Source organism: Sturnus vulgaris, chromosome W (genome assembly GCF_052056855.1).
Source record: "Sturnus vulgaris isolate bStuVul1 chromosome W, bStuVul1.hap1, whole genome shotgun sequence".
NCBI classification, from domain to species: Eukaryota; Metazoa; Chordata; class Aves; order Passeriformes; family Sturnidae; genus Sturnus; species Sturnus vulgaris.
This window is the reverse complement of record NC_142282.1, coordinates 62,439,434-62,458,417: the sequence shown is the minus strand read 5'-3', so window position 1 is coordinate 62,458,417 and position 18,984 is coordinate 62,439,434. Positions and strand designations below refer to the sequence as shown.

Here is an 18,984-nt window from a genome sequence, read left to right as displayed (position 1 = left end):
CCGTGAGGAGGGAGTCGCTCCTCCATCCCTCTCACACCTGGGCCGCCGCCATCACTCCAGCCCCCTTCAGCTGCGCGAGACCTGCCCTGCCCCCACCACTGGTAACTGAGCGCAGGGAGTCTGTGGCCAAAAAAAGGACTGGAACTGAGTTACACTGTTCTGTTTTGTTGTCAATTTTTATAGCTGTTGTCGTTTCTTTTGTTTGCCTTGTTAGATATATTAGTAAAGAACTGTTATTCCTACCTCCCATATCTTCTGCCTGAAAGCTCCTGATTCCAAAATTATAATAATTGGAAGGGAGGAGGTTGCACTCTCCATCTCAGGGAAGGGGTTCTTGCCCTTCCTTAGCAAATACCTGTCTTTCAATCCGAGACATACAGGAAGAAAGTGTCTTCTGTTGTTAGTTTACTAAAAGACCAGATAGTTAACCAAAATAGTTCTATGACAGTGTTCTTGCACCAAATTAAGCTACAAGTGGTTATTAAATGCAGAAAAATTAATGGAGGGAGTGTATTGAGGACCTTGCACAAAAAGAAACCCCACAAAAATGCTTGTCCAAGGAAATGTGGCTTGAGAATGTCAAGTTGATTCTGCTTCAGCCCAGCCACCAGTAGAATTTCTGCATGGTCCCAAGGGTTGGATGTTTGCCTGCACAATGTCATTTGGATGAAGGGAAATGGATGAACATTTGTATATGGAGGGGAGGGCATGGCTGTGATCCCTGCCTGCACATCTTCTGCTGGCAATGCTTCAGTGAGGAATCCAATTCATCCCTGCAGTGCACACAGCTGAGCCACCTGGGAGAATGATACTGAGGAAGCAAAAATTGAAGGATCTACTCAGACAAAAGACAGGTCAGGGAAATAAAACCTAGCAAATGCTAGAGGAAAGGAACCAAGTGAAACAAAGGGAGAAAATTGGGGTTTGCTTTCTTGTTGGTTATTGTTTTTTTTAAAAAAAATTCTTTAATGGTGGACTGAATCTTATGCTTTAGGCAAGAAGTGTGGAGATTAGAAATTTGTATATAATGTACTGTTGCTGGTGATTCGAAAGCAGTGCTGCCCCAGGGGTGCTCACAGGTCTGCAAGTCCCCCCATGTGCAATGCTTTGCCTGAGTTTCAGTTAGTCACTTTCTCTGCATGTTATATTTGAGTACACAAATTTGCTGTTACCTTTCATGATGTTTCCCTGCAGCCTTTCTGCTTAATTTTAACTAGATGTGAATGTTTAGGCAGCCTTTGCAATAACAAAATATATATTAACAATATACTTCCGTTACTAGCACTCTTATGTGAGATAATTTGGGATAAGGTTTTTCTTCCTTTTTGTCCCTCAGCAGGCCCTAAGAGTCTTAGACTGTATAAAAACATTAACTTTGGAAAATTGTCAAATTGTGACTGATATGGCTGAAACAGAAGTTTGAAACTGTCAATGGAGGAGAAAACTGGAGGGGATTTGTGAGGTTGGGAGAGATAGGAAAGGAGAGGAGAAGATGCAAGGTGGAGACCCAGACAAGACCAGATGTTTAAAGACCAAGCTAGACCAAGCTGTGTTTCACTGTGAAGTGGATGGATGCCTAGCAGCTGCAGCATATGCACGGACTGCTCCAGGACAATTGGCTTGTGCTTTTGGAGTTGCATGAGGCCCTTGGACTTCTACGGGGTGGCTCAGGGTGGGTGCTGAAGTGCTGTCTCTGTGGGGTGGCTCAGGGGTGGCAGACAGATGGGACTTTCTGGCATTGGAGGAGTGAATTTGCCTGACTGTGCTACAAGAGGAAGTGCACGCTATAGTGTGTGGATGTGAGAATTACCTGACAGCATTCATCCTGCAGAGCTGCTGGGGAGATGTGTCGATGAATGGGCATGTGCCCAGGTGAGTTTGGTGGGACTGAGGGTGGCCTGGTAGAGACACTTGTGGGTGTCTCTGTGGGTGTGTGTGGGCCGCAGGCTGCAAGTTATAAGCAAGTTAAAATTCTGTGGTTTTCAGAGAGTTCATGGAAGGATTAAGTACAGTTGCAATGAAAATACTTCTTGCTGGGTGTACAAAACTTTACATGTCCATTTTTTTCTTTTGGGGAGATAACAAAACATTATTTAGGTTCCTTGTAGCAATGATAAATGAAGACTCACGGACTCCTCTTAGCAATCTCAGAGAGAAATGGTTTATTGCAAAAAAACAGGCCTTTTTATGCTGTATTCAGATGCTAAGATCTTCTGTTTACATTCTTGTGAAGAAAAACAAACATGCATTGGCTGCCTGCCACTGCAGGTGTTGCTGTTCACACATTCTCTTACCCAATAAGTTTTCTGATCATGCAGTGTTCATGCATACCCCTAACCAATCAACACCCCAAAGACAATGTGTCCATGTGCTGGTTATATAACTTTGTTCCTGGTTATATAACTTGCTTTTTGTCTTTCATATTGCCCATACACTTCCCAGAGTACCTTTCGTGAATTTTCAGAGAGCAAGAGTGAACAAAGTGATCAAAGGCCTTCCACTTATTCTATGAGACTTTTCTTGTCTGCTACAGTTTCTTTTTTTACTCTATCGCCTGTGTTTCCATCTCAAATGATATGGAATAAGGGATTGCTTGTTTTTGCTATGGCTCATTAAATGAGGATGTTAGAGGAGCAGTCACATTGGACTCGTTCTTTAGAAACTCCGGTACTTGGTACTCTTAGGGCAAAATAGATGTGAAATCAATGTGACATGCACCTTTGTGTCTGCATGGCTGCTCTGCTCTTCCAATTGCTTCTTGCTACCATGTATAGGAAATAAGATAAAGTATGATGGATGGCATTTAAAAAATGCAATACACTATGTATTTGAGAAGGAAAATCCTTATTCCAGCTGAAAGTTTACTGGTTTTATTGTACTTTATGGGGGCTTTCTGGCTTTGGATATTTCACTGAAGAAGTCAGCAATGGCACCTTAACTTCAGCTTAACAATCTGTGTTAATAATTGTTTTTAAAATGATGATTTGTATTATATTGCAAGCAATTTAATTTTAGTTGGATTACCAGCTGATTGAATATCCACAAGAAGTGGATATCAGAATACAGTTTCAGGAGACTTCCCTCCTATGTCAGGATGTTTAATTTTATATCAGCCTAGAAGGGAGACAAACAAGCCTTTGTGAAATGCACCTCAGGAAACATTTTCACCCAAGGGAGACTCAGAAATGAGTCCAAGTGGTGTGGCTTTCACATAATATTTTATTTACTTGCCTATCAGTTTTTTGTTCATTATGTTTTTCACTTGTACACTGACTGTCCCATTAGAGCCCCTGACTAGATCAAATCTGAGCCATTTTACAGTGTGACCAGGAATAGTTTTCTATTTATCACTATTTTTTTTTAAATTCCCTTTTTATCCTGCTTCTATTTGCATTTCTCAGAGCATGGATTAAAATAACTTTTGGAAAAATTTTTCATCTGTTAATTCATCTTTTGTGTTTCCTTTCTAGGCCGAATTCACCAAGCTATGGTAACATCTCTAAATGAAAATAATGAAAGTGTAACTGTTGAATGGATTGAAAATGGAGATACTAAAGGCAAAGAGGTAAATCTAATTATTTTAGAACTTTTCTCTTTAAAAAATGTGTCATCTACATTAATTATGCTTTGGAATTTGCACTGGAAATAGAGAAAATATAAATCTTAATTTACTTACCTGTTGCCTTTTTTAACATAGAAATGAAACTCAAGATAATTTTAATATAGGAGGTAATATAAAAGTGTATCTTTATTTGGAGGCTTCTGGGGCAGTTATGAGGAATGCCCACAAAAGCCCACCCCTACAGGGAGTGCATACACTTTTATAGTTTTAGTACATTAGCATAATTGACAAAAAAGCACCAATTAGGAGCACAAGTTGTGAGGCAATTCCCCCCTGGGTCAAGTCCCTTCTAAGTTTTTCCTCCCTCAGTACTAGCTGCACTTGATTGTGAAGAGTTGTTCTCAGCCTTGGTTCCTAGGAAGAACCAAGATAGCATAGGGGCCTTGTACACCCCGGGGCTTGGAGCTCTGGAATTTGTTTTCTTTCTGCTTAGGGAAAGGACATGGAAAATTACTGGGAAAACTAGCCACTAATACAATAGGTTACGAATATATGTGTAAAGAATACAGAGAATATATATAAGGGGGAAAAACCCAAAACCCAAAATGGCATCAGACAATTCTTTGGTTACAGACTGGTTTGAATGGGGGTTATTAGGCAGATGTTGGTTTCTACTGTATTAAATTTGACTTCCTCAGCTCTTTGTTATATTTTTTATATAGTGCTTTTCATCTTTTGATTTTGAAACAGATCACAAAGGCTGAACTTGTTACCCCCTTTTGCAAGTAGAAAAATCAAATTTTCAAGAGGGAGAATGATTTGCAATTCAGACAGCAAGCCAGTGGGAGCTGGTTTAAAAATATTTTTCTGTTTGTATTATTGAGGGATTGAACTGCTAGTCTGTTTGTTTGTTTTAGTCAATAATTTTCCAGCCCTGCTTTCTTTAAGAAACTATGTCTGTCTCAGTTATGCTTTGCTGTCCCCTCTTCCTGTAAGTTTTGGTCCATGTTAGCCAGTTTCAGCTGAGATTTGGAGAAGCAGCTCAGAAATAATTGCATTTCACCAATTTTGTCCAATCAAAACATAGGAAAAAGGCAAAATAAGGTTGTGAGAATGTCCAGGTGATCGCATCAGCTGAACTCATCCCGCTAGACACAGAATCCATAGAGTAGTGAGGTCTTTTAAAGGTCCAGCTAGAGGAAGTAGCAGTCTATAGAGACCAAAGCTATTTAAGATTTTTAGGAAACTGAGTTTCAGTAGATCTGAAGCCAGTTATTTTTAAGTTCCTGTCCTTTTCCCCCTTACATTTTGCAGATTTTTGAATGAGGAACACTTACAAGGAAAAAAATAGCATCATAAATTTGATGTGACTTCAACTCTGCTATTATTTCTTGGGTGGTTGTAGTTCATCTGTTTATTTTGCACTGTCTGGGAAATTTCAAATAATCGAGATCTTTTTCTTTTTATGTTACAAAAGTGTCTTTCATATTCTGCAGTAACTGACAAATTACCACAGTAATACTAGATACTTCTGTTTTAATCTAATCACTTTACAGAATTATCAATACTTAGTGGTATTGCATCCCACTCCTAAGACGAAGGGAGCACCCAAGATTCATAGATGCCTGTGGTTGAAAAGGAATGGCAAAAGCTAGAAAGGCCCAAAAAAGCTTACAAAATTTTATTATCAAATCATACACTTGGCATGGAAATTGGTATCAGTTTTGCCCTTATTTTCTAGTAGTAAGAGAAATAAAATAAAAGAAGGAATAGAGAGAGAGTGAGAGATCAGGTAGGAGAAGAAAGGAGATCACCAGTCCTGGTTCCAGTGTCGATCCAGCTGATGGGATGTTCAAGGTCCTGGAGGTACCACCCAGGTTTTGTGGAGGTACCTTTTTATAGATAAGTTTTCCCCGCCTTGGGATTAGGTTTCTTGCTCTCCATGTCAATGAAGAAGCATGCACAGTCTGCTCTTCTAAGCCTTTCTGGAAATGGATTGGGGGACTCTGAGGATCTTTGGTGTTCTCTATCCACCTCTATTGGATTTGCCTTCTGTCCACAGTTAATGCCCATTTCTTGACCTCACTTCTGTGCTTGCATTGTCCTTTATGTTGTAAAGTCACCATGGATCACAACAGGGACATGGGCTCCAGAAAGGTGCTGCCCTACCTTTGTATGGCCTTCCTCTCCAGCTACATCCTAACTTACCCACTTGCACATCTATCAGTGTTTGAGACATAGCAGTGCATTAACTCCTTGTTGTCCAGGCTTCAACAATTGGTTATTTTTAATTAATCTCTTTTCTGAAGGATGTGTTTTCAACTTACATGAAGACCAAAGCTTACACTGTTTTTTAGTGAAAATAAAATAAGATCATTCCGGTTATAGAATTAACAAATTGTGGGGTAAAAGCACTAAATCTATTTATTGTTTATTATCAAAAATATCAGGAGAAATGGAGAGGGTGAATATTGTTCTAAGAATCATAAATGTATTTTATATTCTTTTACACAGATTGACTTGGAGAGCATATTTTCACTTAACCCAGATCTTGCACCTCATGAAGATATTGAACCTTGTCCAGACACACCACCACCAGCTTCAGCAGCTAAAGTAAACAAAATCTTGAAGGTTGGTAATACCTATGCAACATGTTCATATTAAACTTTCAGTACTCCTATACATGTTGTTATGCTTGAATTTTTAAATCTAACTTTTGTGTCTGTGGAGCTACTTGATAACTGTGTTCCTTTCTCTTTCCTATGCTGAATAGGAGTTTCTAACAATTTTATAACAGGTTTGGCAGAGAGGGAGTTTGGGACTAATATTTATATAACTAAATATATCTCAAGGAAAAATACAGAAAATGTTTTGGAGGTTGTTTTGAAACAGTATACATAGTTGAAGCAGTCTTCACCCTGAGCTCTTATGGGAAGGATTTGGCAGCAATCACCTCTTTGTATTGCTGAAGTTATTTTTATTCGCTGGAAAGAAGCAGAGGTAGGGCTGCAGTTTGTGTTTTCAATAATAAGGTGATCAAATAACAGATATTTCTTTCTTTTACAGAGTCGACGAACCACGGCACCTATTAAGAATGACACTCCTGCCAGAGATAACAGAGGTAAATGTTCTCTCCTTTGGTTGGGGTTTGACACTGGCTAAGTGCCAGGCACCCACGAAAAATCATTTATTCATTCTCTGCTATAGCTGAGTAGAGGAAGGGGAAAGAACAACTAAAGGGGTTCATGAGTTGAGGTAAGGATTGGAAAGAAACACTTTAAGGGCAAAACAGGCTCAAAACTTGAAAGACATAAAGAAAAATTTATTAACAGAATTAAAAGAGGATAATAAGAATTAAAATAAACCTTTGGGACACTCCCCCCCCAGCCCTTTTTTCCTTCCCAATGACAGTGCAGGGAGATAAAACATGGGGTTTTTAGTCAGTCTGTGTTATAAATGAGAGACAAAAGTCTCGATATTCAGCAACATTTAGATTGCTTTATTTGATATAGACAGAGCAAGCAGCGCACTGGAGAACGTGAGGGGTCACCGCCCACTCCACGCCCCACCGAACCTTGGTTTGCAGCCTCTTCTTATACTATGGTTTCTCGTTGTAATCAATAATTTTTGGGGTTTTTTTTGCTGTCATAATTTTGCCAGGTAAGCAGTGGTGGTTGAATAAACACCCTTACACAAATTCACAAAGCCTCTGGGTGATAATCAGTCACAGATAGCCATCTGGTCCTTGTAGATAACCACCAGAGAAATTCTGGAAGTCTGGTCCTTGAGATAGGCAGTATTGATCAGACAAAGACAGGAAGGGCTATCGGGAAGTCTGATTTTGCAAGCTGGTAGCCGATACAACTTATTTGGAAAACATAACATAATATAATATAATGTAACATAATACAACATAATATAACAAGGTGATTTTAAACAGAATGATTTTATAATATAATTTCCTTTATCTAGTGTCCATGCTTCACTTCAGAGCTTAGTATTCTGGTTTATACAAACCCCAATGCTTTTGTGATTAACACGAATCTTTTATCAATTATCACAGGCTGTCACTTCTAAAAATCTTTCTTCAGTTTGCTTAGGGAGAGGATACTCTTCTGCTATGCTGTGGGGCCCTTCCCACAGGAGACAGTTCTTTGTGAAATTCTCCAGTGCGGTTCTAATTTTCGAGTAGCAGTCCCGCCCAAACCTGCTGTAATGCGAGTCCCTTCACAGGCAAAACAGTCTTCCCACAACTGTTTTTTTTCATGGGTCACTTAGTTCATGGGGCGTAGTTTTTAAGGATGAGCTCTTCTAGTATAAAAGCAAAGGTCCTCTTCCTCTATCCCTGGAATCAAGGGTCTTCTTTCTCTGTTCAAGTTTCTCACTAGGTTATAGCTTTTCAGCATCCACATGCTCCAGCGTGAGCATGTTTTTCTCATGGGCTGTGGGTAGACTTCTACATCCCCCCATGCCCTTCATGAATTATAGGGAAACAGTTTGTTGTATTACAGTCCTCACCACAGCTTGTAGAAGAATCTCAGCTCCGATGCCCGGAGCACCTCCTCCCCCCTCCCTTCTTTTGACTGACCTTAGTGTCACCATGTTGTTCTCCTCACGTGTCTTCACCTTTTCTTTTTCTCTGACTTGAGATAAAATTGGTGTCTATAGGTTTGTTTGTTCTCAAGTTCCCTTGCTGCTGGCCACGTGGTCCCCACTGGCACCACTCAGGTGGTGCCGGCTGCCGTCTCCATTCAGCGCCTCTTTTTATGCGGGGCACTGAAAAAAAGAAAAGCTACTGCTGCCAGTCCCGCCTTTCTGTCCACAGCATGGCTGGTTAAAAGTGGCTAAGCAAGTAAAGTTCATTGTGAGCCATGCTGAGAGAGCAGCGGTCACGTGGAGCAGCCCCAATCATGCCGCCCCAGCCACGCGATTTCAGCTGCTCTGCCCCGGTGGCATGGGCCCTCCCAGCGCTGGTCCTGGCTGCATGGTCTCAGCCGTGTGGCTGCTCGTGGCACTGGGACGGCCCCCAGATGGCATGACCCTGGCTGAGAAAGGCTATGGCAGCCGTGCTGGGAAGGGGACCTGCGGCCCCCTCGCCACCCCTCAGAGGGGAGGAAAAAAGAGAGATTGTGCATGGTTTTTTCATTCTTAAATATGTAATCACAGAGGCGTTACAAACTTCTCTATTTAGGCCAGCCAATATGTCCATTGTTGGAGCTTTCAGGGATTGGCTCTGCTGGACATAGAAGATTTGAGGAAGTTTTCTCTCAGAAGCAGTCTCTGTGGCTTCGTCCGCCCCCACTAAAAACCAGGTCGTGTTAAACTAACACACCCTTTCAAGGAAGTAAAACAATATGGGAACATTTTGATCTCCTGCTCATATAACATTTCTTGATAGTTCTGCATTTCAAATTCTAACCCTATGGGTCATTTCTCACTTTACAGTTAATAGAGAAAAATCTACAAAAATGCTCAAATATCACAGGAGGATAAGTGAGAAGTTTGTCTTGTATGAATATAGATGCATCTAATAACAGGAGAAAATAGTTATTTCTCATTGTTTTCCTTTTTATCTCTTGCATTAAAGTTAGCTCGTACTGATGATGGTAATGATTCTTTTTCCAAATGTTAACCTGTCATTAACTTGGGCTAGGTTTCATTCCATCTATTTAAGCTTGTAAAAGAAGTGGTTTTGTACATATTTTTATGTGTTCAGACTCTTCTGGTGGATGATTGGGATCACTTTCTGCCATTTGCCTCTGGGGGTGTTAAATCAGAAATCTCGTGAAAAGGGGATTTTTTTTTTTTTCAAACCAATATGGTTTAAATTTGAGATATCTTCTTGATGGGCTTTCCTCACATGCATATATGTCATCATTTGTAGTAAATGGTCTGTTTTGTATTGAATAACCCTGTAGCTTGTATTTTAATAGGTCCTGTGCATCTTACTATTCATAGTTGGCCTAAGTATTTGTTCTTTGTTCGCCTTATGATTAAACTTTTCTCAGCACACTGTCTTGTTTAGCGTAGTTAATTCATGCTATAAGCTAGATCTCCTATCATATTTGGGATGATCTGGAGATTTGTTCTATCCCATTTGATACCTGTTTCCATAGTTTTCTTCATTTTGCACAGTATGCTGGTCTTCATTTGAAATATCATCTCTAGGCTACTAATCAAAAGTGTTACCTTCACTTTCGTACTCTTCTGGCAGATATTGTTAGGAACATGTACAGAAAAATGGCCATCTGAAGCAGAGCTGCTTGAAGCAACTGAAAATAACTTAAAACATACAGCTCTACCAAAGAGTCTTGCATGAATGCCACTCTCACTGCATTCACTGGGAACAGACATAACTGCATCTTCAGAAATTAGAGTGCATTATCACATATCATAGAATCAGTAAGTTTAGCTTTCCAGAATAGTGTCAAAAAGGCTTGTTTATTCCACTTATAGATTGAGCTGCACTTTGCTGCCTTTCATTTCTATCACTCTACTCATCCACATGTTATAGGTTCAATGGGGCGGGACTGTTTTGTAACATCTAGAGAATGTCAAACAGTGAGTCCTTTTTACTGGGTTTTTGTGTATAATTACAATATAAATAAAATTTCAACATTTTAAACTTCAAAACAGCATATCTCCAAGTACATAATTTTATGCACATAATAAGTTCTATTAATTATGTAGGGGAGTATTTAAAAATATGCACATGCAGCATTGGTACTTATTAATTATGTTGTGTTGGTGTATAACACTAGGATAAAAGAAGCTGCATAGTGAATGTCTTTATTAATAGATTTTCTACATGTATGGCTCCCCCCTCCCTCCCCTCAATAAATTGTTGTGTCTTGAAAGGGGCCTCTTTTTATCTTGTCATAAAGCATTTCACAATCAGATAGAAATGTTATTCTTCCATATCTAGATGAGCTTTGTGCTTTTCGTTTGCAGTGATTGGTTCTGCACGCACACGGCCTACTCAGCTTCCTGAACAGTCTTCCTCCTCACAACAGAATGGTAGTTTTTCAGATATATCTCCAGTTCAAGCTGCAAAAAAGGAATTTGGACCCCCTTGTATGTAAACCATGTATCAAAGATTCATTCATTCTGGGCATTACATGTACTTTTTTTTCAATTATGTTGTTGTCCATAAATTACAAATATTCTATATATGCTGTTACCTGTAGACTTTCTCAAGAAGCTTTTTCAGAGTTCTGTGGCTAAACAAATGTTCTCTTGTGTCATAGTTGTTCTTTCTGTAGAATTTATTTTTTGTTTATCTCTTTTTAACTATGACAGTGGGTTTTTTTTTCATTTACCTAGACTTTCTTTTAATTCACACCAAGAGATCACATGTATCCAAATATCACCACATGTCCAAATATTTTTTGAGGGTCATTGATATATTTTTGGTTCTGTAATGATTGTCCCATTAGTATGGCTTTTTTGCATTTGTTTATTATATACATTTTAGAAATTAAATTGCTGTAATTCTTTTGTACTAATACTGATATGCTTGAAAAGATAGTTGATATAAATGAATGCATTTTAATTATTCATAAATTAATATAATTGAAATGTTATAGTGTAAATACTAAATTCATGCAACATTTAAATTTTTTTTCAATTATGTTTTCTCTAAGCACGTAGAAAATCCAATTGTGTAAAAGAGGTTGAAAAACTGCAAGAGAAACGTGAAAAAAGAAGGTTACAGCAGCAAGAACTTAGAGAAAAAAGAGCTCAGGTTAGTATTTTTAGCTGAGATGGAAAATGCATATCAGGAAAAGAAGTTTGCAAAATTATGTGCTTTTTTCATTCAACAATTTTTATGAACTATAATAATCTAGAAATTAAATGCTTTTGTCCTGTATGTGGTTTTGAGAAGTATTTTGGTACATTTGAATTACTTTGGTAACTATTTCTTTAGTCAGTTTCCCCCCTTTTCTTTCCTACAGAAATAATTGCTTACAATTGCTTAGCATTCCATGTCTTATTTAAAAATGAAGTCCTGATGATAGCTATCGCTTAAGGAAAATGTCTTAATGAAAATAATCCAATATTTGGCATTTAGGGGTGTTATTCTACAGGAGACATTACTAGAATCATAGAATGGTTAAGAATGGAAAAGGCCTTTGAGATCACCAAGTCTAACCATCAACCTAGTACCACTGTGTTCACCACTAAATGATACCCCCAAGTGCCACATTCACATGTTATTTGAACACTTCCACAGATGATGATTCTAACACTTCCCTGGGCAGCATGTTCCAATGGTAGACAACTGTACTGGTTTGAAAGCAAAACCAGTGAGACACTCCAAGTCAGAAATATAACTTAATAGAAAAAAAAATTTAAAAAGGAAAATAAAATACATGTAATAGTAAAAAAGAAAACCACTGACAGAGTCAGAATACAACGTGACACCCTGCTAGTTAGGGTGGTGATAGCAGTCCAGATGAAGCAGTCTTGTTGAAGTAGTGATCCTGTAGAAAGGTCTGGTAGCTCTTGTCCTCTGGAAACCAGTGGGTAAGGGCTGCCTTAGTGTTCTAAATTTCAGTTTTTATCTAGGCAGGAAATGTTTGGTTCCTCCCCCTGGATGGAGCATCTCACAATGGGATGATGTAATTTTATCAGTAATACAGTGGGACTTAATGGCCCATTAACAGACAATATCTTCCTGGAAGAAGGATGGGTCGGAAAAGATAAAGAACACTGCCCCACTTGGTTTTTAACAGATGGGTTATTAGTAGAGGATATCTCTCACAGAGATAAGGATCACTGCCCCACCTGGTTTCAATAGTTGGTAACAGAATACATACTTTTGGTCGCATCTTGTATTGCAACCCAAGACATTATCCATGCTTTATTTTATTAGCATTTGTATCATACCGAAATCAGTAGTTTCTTTAGACTCTACAATGAAACCTTACACACAGTTCTCACTTAAGATTGGGTTTTCTTGTGGTACAAAACGGGTTTCTCCATCTTTTTGCATTACTCACCAAGTGTAACCAGGTCCTTGAGCAAAAACAATCCCACGGATGGGTTTGTCTTTGCCTGAGGTGGGACTAATCCAAACAGTCTTTTTTAAAATACCTTTAATGTGTATCACAGGGAATTTATCTCCATTCATGGTGTGCCTGAGATGGTGTTCTGGGCAGTAGCATGAGGCACAAGGTAGATTTCCAACCACCCTGTGGTTGTTTTTACCATGGTCAGCACGTAGCGCTTTCCTTAGCGGGTTTGGGGAAGGGTGATGTAGTTAATTTGCCAAGCTTCTCCATACTTGTACTTTAACCATTGTCTACTGTACCACAGAGGTTTCACACGCTTGGCCTGTTTGATTGTAGTGCCGCTTTCGCAGTTGTGGATGACCTGTGAGATGTTGTTCATAGTAAGGTTCACTCTTTGGTCACGGGCCCATCGGTATGTTGCACCTCTTCCCTGATGACTAGAGACATCATGGGCTCAACAAGCTAGGAATGATTCTCCCTTGTGCTGCCAGTCTAGATCCACCTGTGATACTTTCACCTTGGCAGCTTGGTCTACTTGCTTGTTCTTGTGATGCTTTTCATTAGCCCGACTCTTGGGTAAGTGTGCATTTACACGTCAAACTTTTAAGGTCAGCCTCTTCATTTGGCCAGCAATGTCCTGCAAAATCTCAGTGGCTCAGATGCTCAGATGGGTGTGAGGTTTCGGGGAACTTCTGGGAGCCTCAAGGACACCCACATTGTTGGGCTTCTTCTCCTTTTGTGAAAAAGCAAAGCAGCTAATAGTTGCTCTAAAGTTATTTATTGTAGAAGCACATTAGTTTTAAAAGCAAAGTCACAGATAACAAAGTTTATGCTAGGTTTTAGTTTAAAGTTCTAAATAGAAGCAGAAGCTCCTCGTGGTCCCAGCAGGGCCGGAGGAGCTGGGCAGCTCTTTTTTTTTTTTTTTTTTTTTTTTTTTTTGGGTGTTGGTTTTAGCGGCGAAAGCAAAAGCAGAGCAAAAGTTCTGGCATAAAAGCAATGGCTAAAAGTGCAGTGGCAAAATGCACATGGCATAGAGCACCAGCTCTCCCTGATGCATGTTTTTTTATAGAAACTTTTTAACTAGCTAAGACACAAACTCAGACCACTACTTCTTAACTTATTAGAATTCTGGTTTCTTAGCACGCCAGGCTACGTATAAACTATGTACATGACCTATCTTGTTCTAACTGAAAAATATAAGCAATATCTTTAACTCTATTATGTCTGAAGCTACGTTCTTGGAGCTTTTAAGGAAACACTAGTATGTTTTTCAACCTTCACTAGAACATGTACTACTTCTTAGACATCTAAGACCTTTTACTCACTAAAAACACTTAAAACTTATTCCATTTACTTACTTATTCACTTTCTCATTCCATTCAAAACTTTAATTCAATCCCTGCACTCTGATTTCTCTCTGAAGAAATCAGAGAGACTCCTGACTTACTGACTCCAACAATGGGTTTTCCTCTGTGCTGCCAGTTGGCCTTTTTCCAGTGATCCAGCCATCTCCACAGAGCATTAGCTACTATTTATGAGTCAGAGTAGAGATAGAGCCTTGGCCACTTCTCTCATTCGGCAATATCCAAAGCCAGCTGGACAGCTTTAAGCTCTGTGACCTGACTCGATCTACCTTGTTTTTTGGTAGCTTGTGCAACTCGTGTGGGGCTTCATACTGCACCTTTCCATTACTGGTTAGTGCCTACAATTTGGCAGGAACTATCAGTGAAGAGGGCATATAATCTTTCCGTCTCCTGTAGCTCATTATATGGTGGGTCTTCCTCGGCATGTGACCCATGTTCTTCTTTTTTTTCAGAAGATAATTCAAAAGTCTCACCTTCAGGTCAGTTTATTATAATTTCCAGACTCTCAGGATGATTCGGATTTTTAATACGGGCGCGCTGAGTGATGAGGGCAATCCATTTGCTCCATGTGGTGTCGGTGGCATGATGTATGGAAGGAACTTTTTTCTTGAACATCCATCCTAGTACCGGTAGTCGGGGTGTCAGAAGCAGCTGTGTTTCAGTGCCAATTATTTCTGAGGCTGCTTGAACTCCTTCATAGGCAGCCAAGATTTCTTTGTTTGTGGGAATGTAGTTGGCTTCAGACCCTTTGTAGCTTCGGCTCCAGAATCCCAGTGGTCGACCCTGAGTCTCACCAGGTACCTTCTGCTAAAGGTTCCAGGACAGACCATGGTTCCCAGCTGTAGAGTAGAGCACATTCTTCACCTCTGGTCCCATCCTGACTGGGCCAAGGTCTACAGCATGGGCGATATCTTGCTTGATCTGGGTGAAGGCTTGTTGCTGTTCAGGGCCTCAGTGGAAATTGTTCTTCTTGTGGCTGACCAGGTAGAGAGGGCTTACAATTTGGTTGTACTTGGGAATGTGCATTCTCTAAAAGCCTATGGCACCTAGGAAAGCTTGTGTTTCCTTCTTGTTGGTAGATGGAGACATAGCAGTGATTTTCTTGATTACCTCTGTTGGGATCTAATGACGTTCATTTTGCTACTTGACTCTTAGAAACTGAATTTCTTGAGCCGGTCCCTTAACCTTACTTCTCTTAATGGCAAAACCAGCTTTCAGCAGAATCTGGATAATCTTCTCTCTCGAAGACTTCCCCTGCTGTGCTCCCCTATACAATGATGTCATCAATGTACTGTAGATGTTCGGGAGCCTTACCCTTTTCCAGTGTGGTCTGGATCAGTCCATGGAAGATGGTGAGACTGTGTTTCCACCCCTGGGGCAGTCAGTTTTAGGTGTACTGCACTCCCCTCTAGGTGAAGGTAAACTGGGGCCTGCACTCTATTGCCAAAGGAATGGAGAAGAAGGTGTTGGCAATATCAATGGTCACGTACCACTTTGCTGCCTTGGATACCAGCTTGTACTGAAGCTCCAGCATGTCCGGCATGGCAGCGCTCAGTGGTGGTGTGACTTCATTCAGGCCACGGTATCCACTGTCGGTCTCCATTCTCCACTGGGCTTACGCACTGGCCATATAGGGCTGTTGAAAGGTGAATGAGCCTTGCTGAGCACCCCTTGGCTCTCCAGTTTACGAATTATTTCATGGATGGGAATCAGAGTCTCTGTTGGAACAGCATTGCCAACGGTGTACTGTTGCTGTGGCGATTGGTACCTGTTGCTCTTCAGCTTTCAGCAGTTCTACAGTAGAGGGGTCATCTGAGAGATCAGGTAAGGTATTCAGTTTTCTGATGTCTTCTGTCTTCACAGTAGCTATCCCAAAAGCCTAACGATATCCTTTTGGGTCTTTGAAATATCTATTTCTGAGATAATCTATGCTGAGGATGTATGGGGCCTCTGGGCCAGTCATGATGGGGTGTTTCTGCCACCCATTCCCAGTTAAACTCACTTTGGCCTCTAATACAGTCAGCTGCTGGGATCTTTCCGTTACACTAGAAATAGAAATGGATTCTGCTCCTACATACCTTGATGGCATTAGGGTACATTGGGTGCCAGTGTTAACTAAAGCCATATATTTTTGTGGGTCAGATATGCCAGGCCATCAGATCCACACAGTCCAATAGATCCGATTCTCCCTTTCTTCTGCCTGGCTAGAGGCAGGGCCCCTCTATTCCTGGTTGTGGTACACGTTGCTCTCTTTTTGTAAATTGGTTCTTGGGGTCTCTTCAAGAGGATCAGTCATATTATCATTCCTATACTGTCTGGAGTTTTGTGTATGAGAGACCGGAGCAGCATTGACTTTAGATGAGCTTTTTGTGTTAGATGTCTCTGTTTTCAATTCACCTACTCGGTCTGCTGAGGAGGAGGTGGGTTTTCCATCCCACTTCCTCATGTCTTCTTCATGCTCCTGAAGGAAAAAAGAGATGTTACCTCATGGAGTGTGTTCTCTCTCCCTGGCTGGGGAACACTGGTTCTTAATGGCAGACACTCTTGTTGGTTCCGGCGAGATGTGGTAGGTTTCTTTTTTAAGTTCCTTTTTTAGTTTTTGATGGCTCTCTTCAGTTAAGCTCTGGACATGCTCAGCCAGCTTTGTTTCCATGGACAAGACATGGGGACGAAATGGGGCAATGACAGTGTCTGTGTAAATTCTAAGTTTATTGACCTAGACGCCCACTCTGTCCTCGCCTTTCCTCTATTGCAGCTTTGCCAGGTAACGAGAGTACATCTCTAGTCCAAGTCCTGCAAATCTCAACCACATTTGTGATGTGCACTGGGCATAATCTGGGTTCTTAGGAAATCTCTCATCTTCTGAGAAAATGATCTCCAGCACAGCCAATTCCCTCAGGCATTGGATACCTTGTTCCATTGTGCTCCATTTTCCTTGGTGCACCTGGAGATCTTCTTTACAAAGCTATCTGTCCTTCACACTTGTCAGCAGTTGCCGCCAGAGGCTGAGAGTTTCTTGGGTTCTCCCCATCCCCTGGTCAATGACCACATCCCGGGATAGAGATCCCAGTTGCCTGGCCTCACTTCCATCCAGAATGATGTCATTGGCTGCAGCATCCCAGATGTAGAATAGCCAGTTTAGGATGGACTCATTTGTCTCGTGGATGAATTTTTTCTGCAGGTTGCGCAGCTCACCCAGGGATAGAGAGCGAGTGATGATTTCTGGCTCTGTCTTTTCTGTGAGGTGCGAAGGTCCTGCCACATCAGTCACTATGCGAACTGATTTGCTCTTTGATTTTTTCGTCTGAACAGGGGCAACTGCTACTGGTTTAGGTTGTTCTGGTTTGGAGACAGTTTGTGTGGAGATGCTGATGGCGCTTTTTGTTTTTTTCTTCTCTGTGACAGTCTGCGTAGACCTGGACACTGTTGCTTTGTGTCTTTTTTCTTTTCCTCAAGAATATGCTGCAGTACACCACGTAGTGTTTTGTTTCTAAGCATGTTGCAGGCTGTGCAGAGAAGACAAAGCAGAACTAACAACACTATGCTGTCTTTGGCATTCAGTGAGAATTTAACATGTTTAAAAAGTGCTGTGTCAGGTCTGAAAGGCTGGAAAAAATAATTTTTTACTCCTCCCCCCATGGGCTGGGTGCGATTGTTGAGGCCCCAGATGTAGCAGCTTCGACTAGGACAAGCAAACAAAATTGAGGATATATTCTGAATGATGTTTATTGACTTGGAGGTTATCATGCAATAGACATAATAGACCAATAAAACAATTTTTATGCCATACTTTGGTCTACACAGGCGAGTTACAACCAGCAAATAGTTCCCCATTTGTGGAAAAATATAGAGAGCAAGATATAAAACCCATGTTAGCATGTTGAGCATCATAGCAAATAGGTGGCTTTTATAATACAAAATTTTAATTCTGACTTTTCTCAGTACTTTGCTGCCTCACATTGGGCATCGAAAAATATGTACTGGTTTGAAAGCAAAACCACTGAGACACTCCAAGACAGAAATACAATTTAATAGGAAAAAAAAAAAGAGAAAACATAAAATACATGCAATAGTACAAAAGAAAACCACTGACAGAGTCAGAATACAACGTGACACCCTGCTAGTTAGGGTGGTGATAGCAGTCCAGATGAAGCAGTCTTGTTGAAGTAGTGATCCTGTAGAAAGGACTGGTAGCTCTTGTCCTCTGGAAACCAGTGGGTAAGGGCTGCCTTGGTGTTCTAATTTTCAGTTTTTATCTAGGCAGGAAATGTTTGGCTCCTCCCCCTGGGTGGAGAATTTCACAATGGGATGATGTAATTTTATCAGTAATACAGTGGGACTTAATGGCCCATTAACAGACAATATCTTCCTGGAAGAAGGATGGGTCGTGGAAAAGATAAAGAACACTGCCCCACCTGGTTTTAACAGATGGCGATAGAATACATACTTTTGGTCACATCGTGTATTGCAACCCAAGACAATAACCCTTTCTGTGAAAAAATGTTAAGAGGCCATTTCTTCTTGTCCTGTCACTTGTTACTTGGGAGTAGAAGCCAATGCCCACCTCACCACAACCTCCTGTCAGGGAGTTGTAGAGTGTAATAAGGTCCCCTGAGCCTTCTTTTCTCCACACTGAGCTTCCCCCCCAGCTCCCTCATCTGCTCCTCATCACACTTTTGCTCTAGATCCTTCCCCATCTCTGTTGCCCTTCTCTGGACACACTCCAGCACCTCAATGTCTTTTTTGTTGTGAGGGGCCCAAAACTGAACACAGGATTCCAAGTGATAGCATAGGGATAAAATGTTTCTAAAATCATGGGAATTGCATACAATAGATTCAGGGGATGGAAAGAAAGGTTGGGTCTGGTAGGCCTGGGGAAGGGAACTAGGCCCTGGGAATGAATATTGAGCTTTGTTTATTTCTAGATCATGTGAAGCTACACCTGCATAATCATCATATGATAAATCATATGATTGTTAAATGTAACGATTGTTTGGTAGTTGAATACAATTATTGTTTAATCGTAATAAGAATCATGAGAAAC

General features: G+C 40.6%; 1 protein-coding gene across 4 annotated transcripts in view; it reads left to right on the top strand.

The window, feature by feature from the left end:
- LOC148220256 (kinesin-like protein KIF2A) overlaps positions 1-18,984 on the top strand; it is a 134,736-nt gene that overhangs the window by 46,345 nt on the left and 69,407 nt on the right. For 3 of the 4 annotated variants that reach the window (XM_088155743.1, XM_088155745.1, XM_088155742.1), the window contains exons 2-6: positions 3,471-3,565; positions 6,077-6,193; positions 6,629-6,683; positions 10,514-10,636; positions 11,206-11,306. In XM_088155743.1, coding sequence (XP_088011869.1) covers positions 3,471-3,565; positions 6,077-6,193; positions 6,629-6,683; positions 10,514-10,636; positions 11,206-11,306 — 491 coding nt within the window. Of the gene's footprint in view, positions 1-1,853; positions 1,873-3,470; positions 3,566-6,076; positions 6,194-6,628; positions 6,684-10,513; positions 10,637-11,205; positions 11,307-18,984 lie in introns of those variants that run through there. The other variant, XM_088155744.1, reaches the window with a different exon arrangement.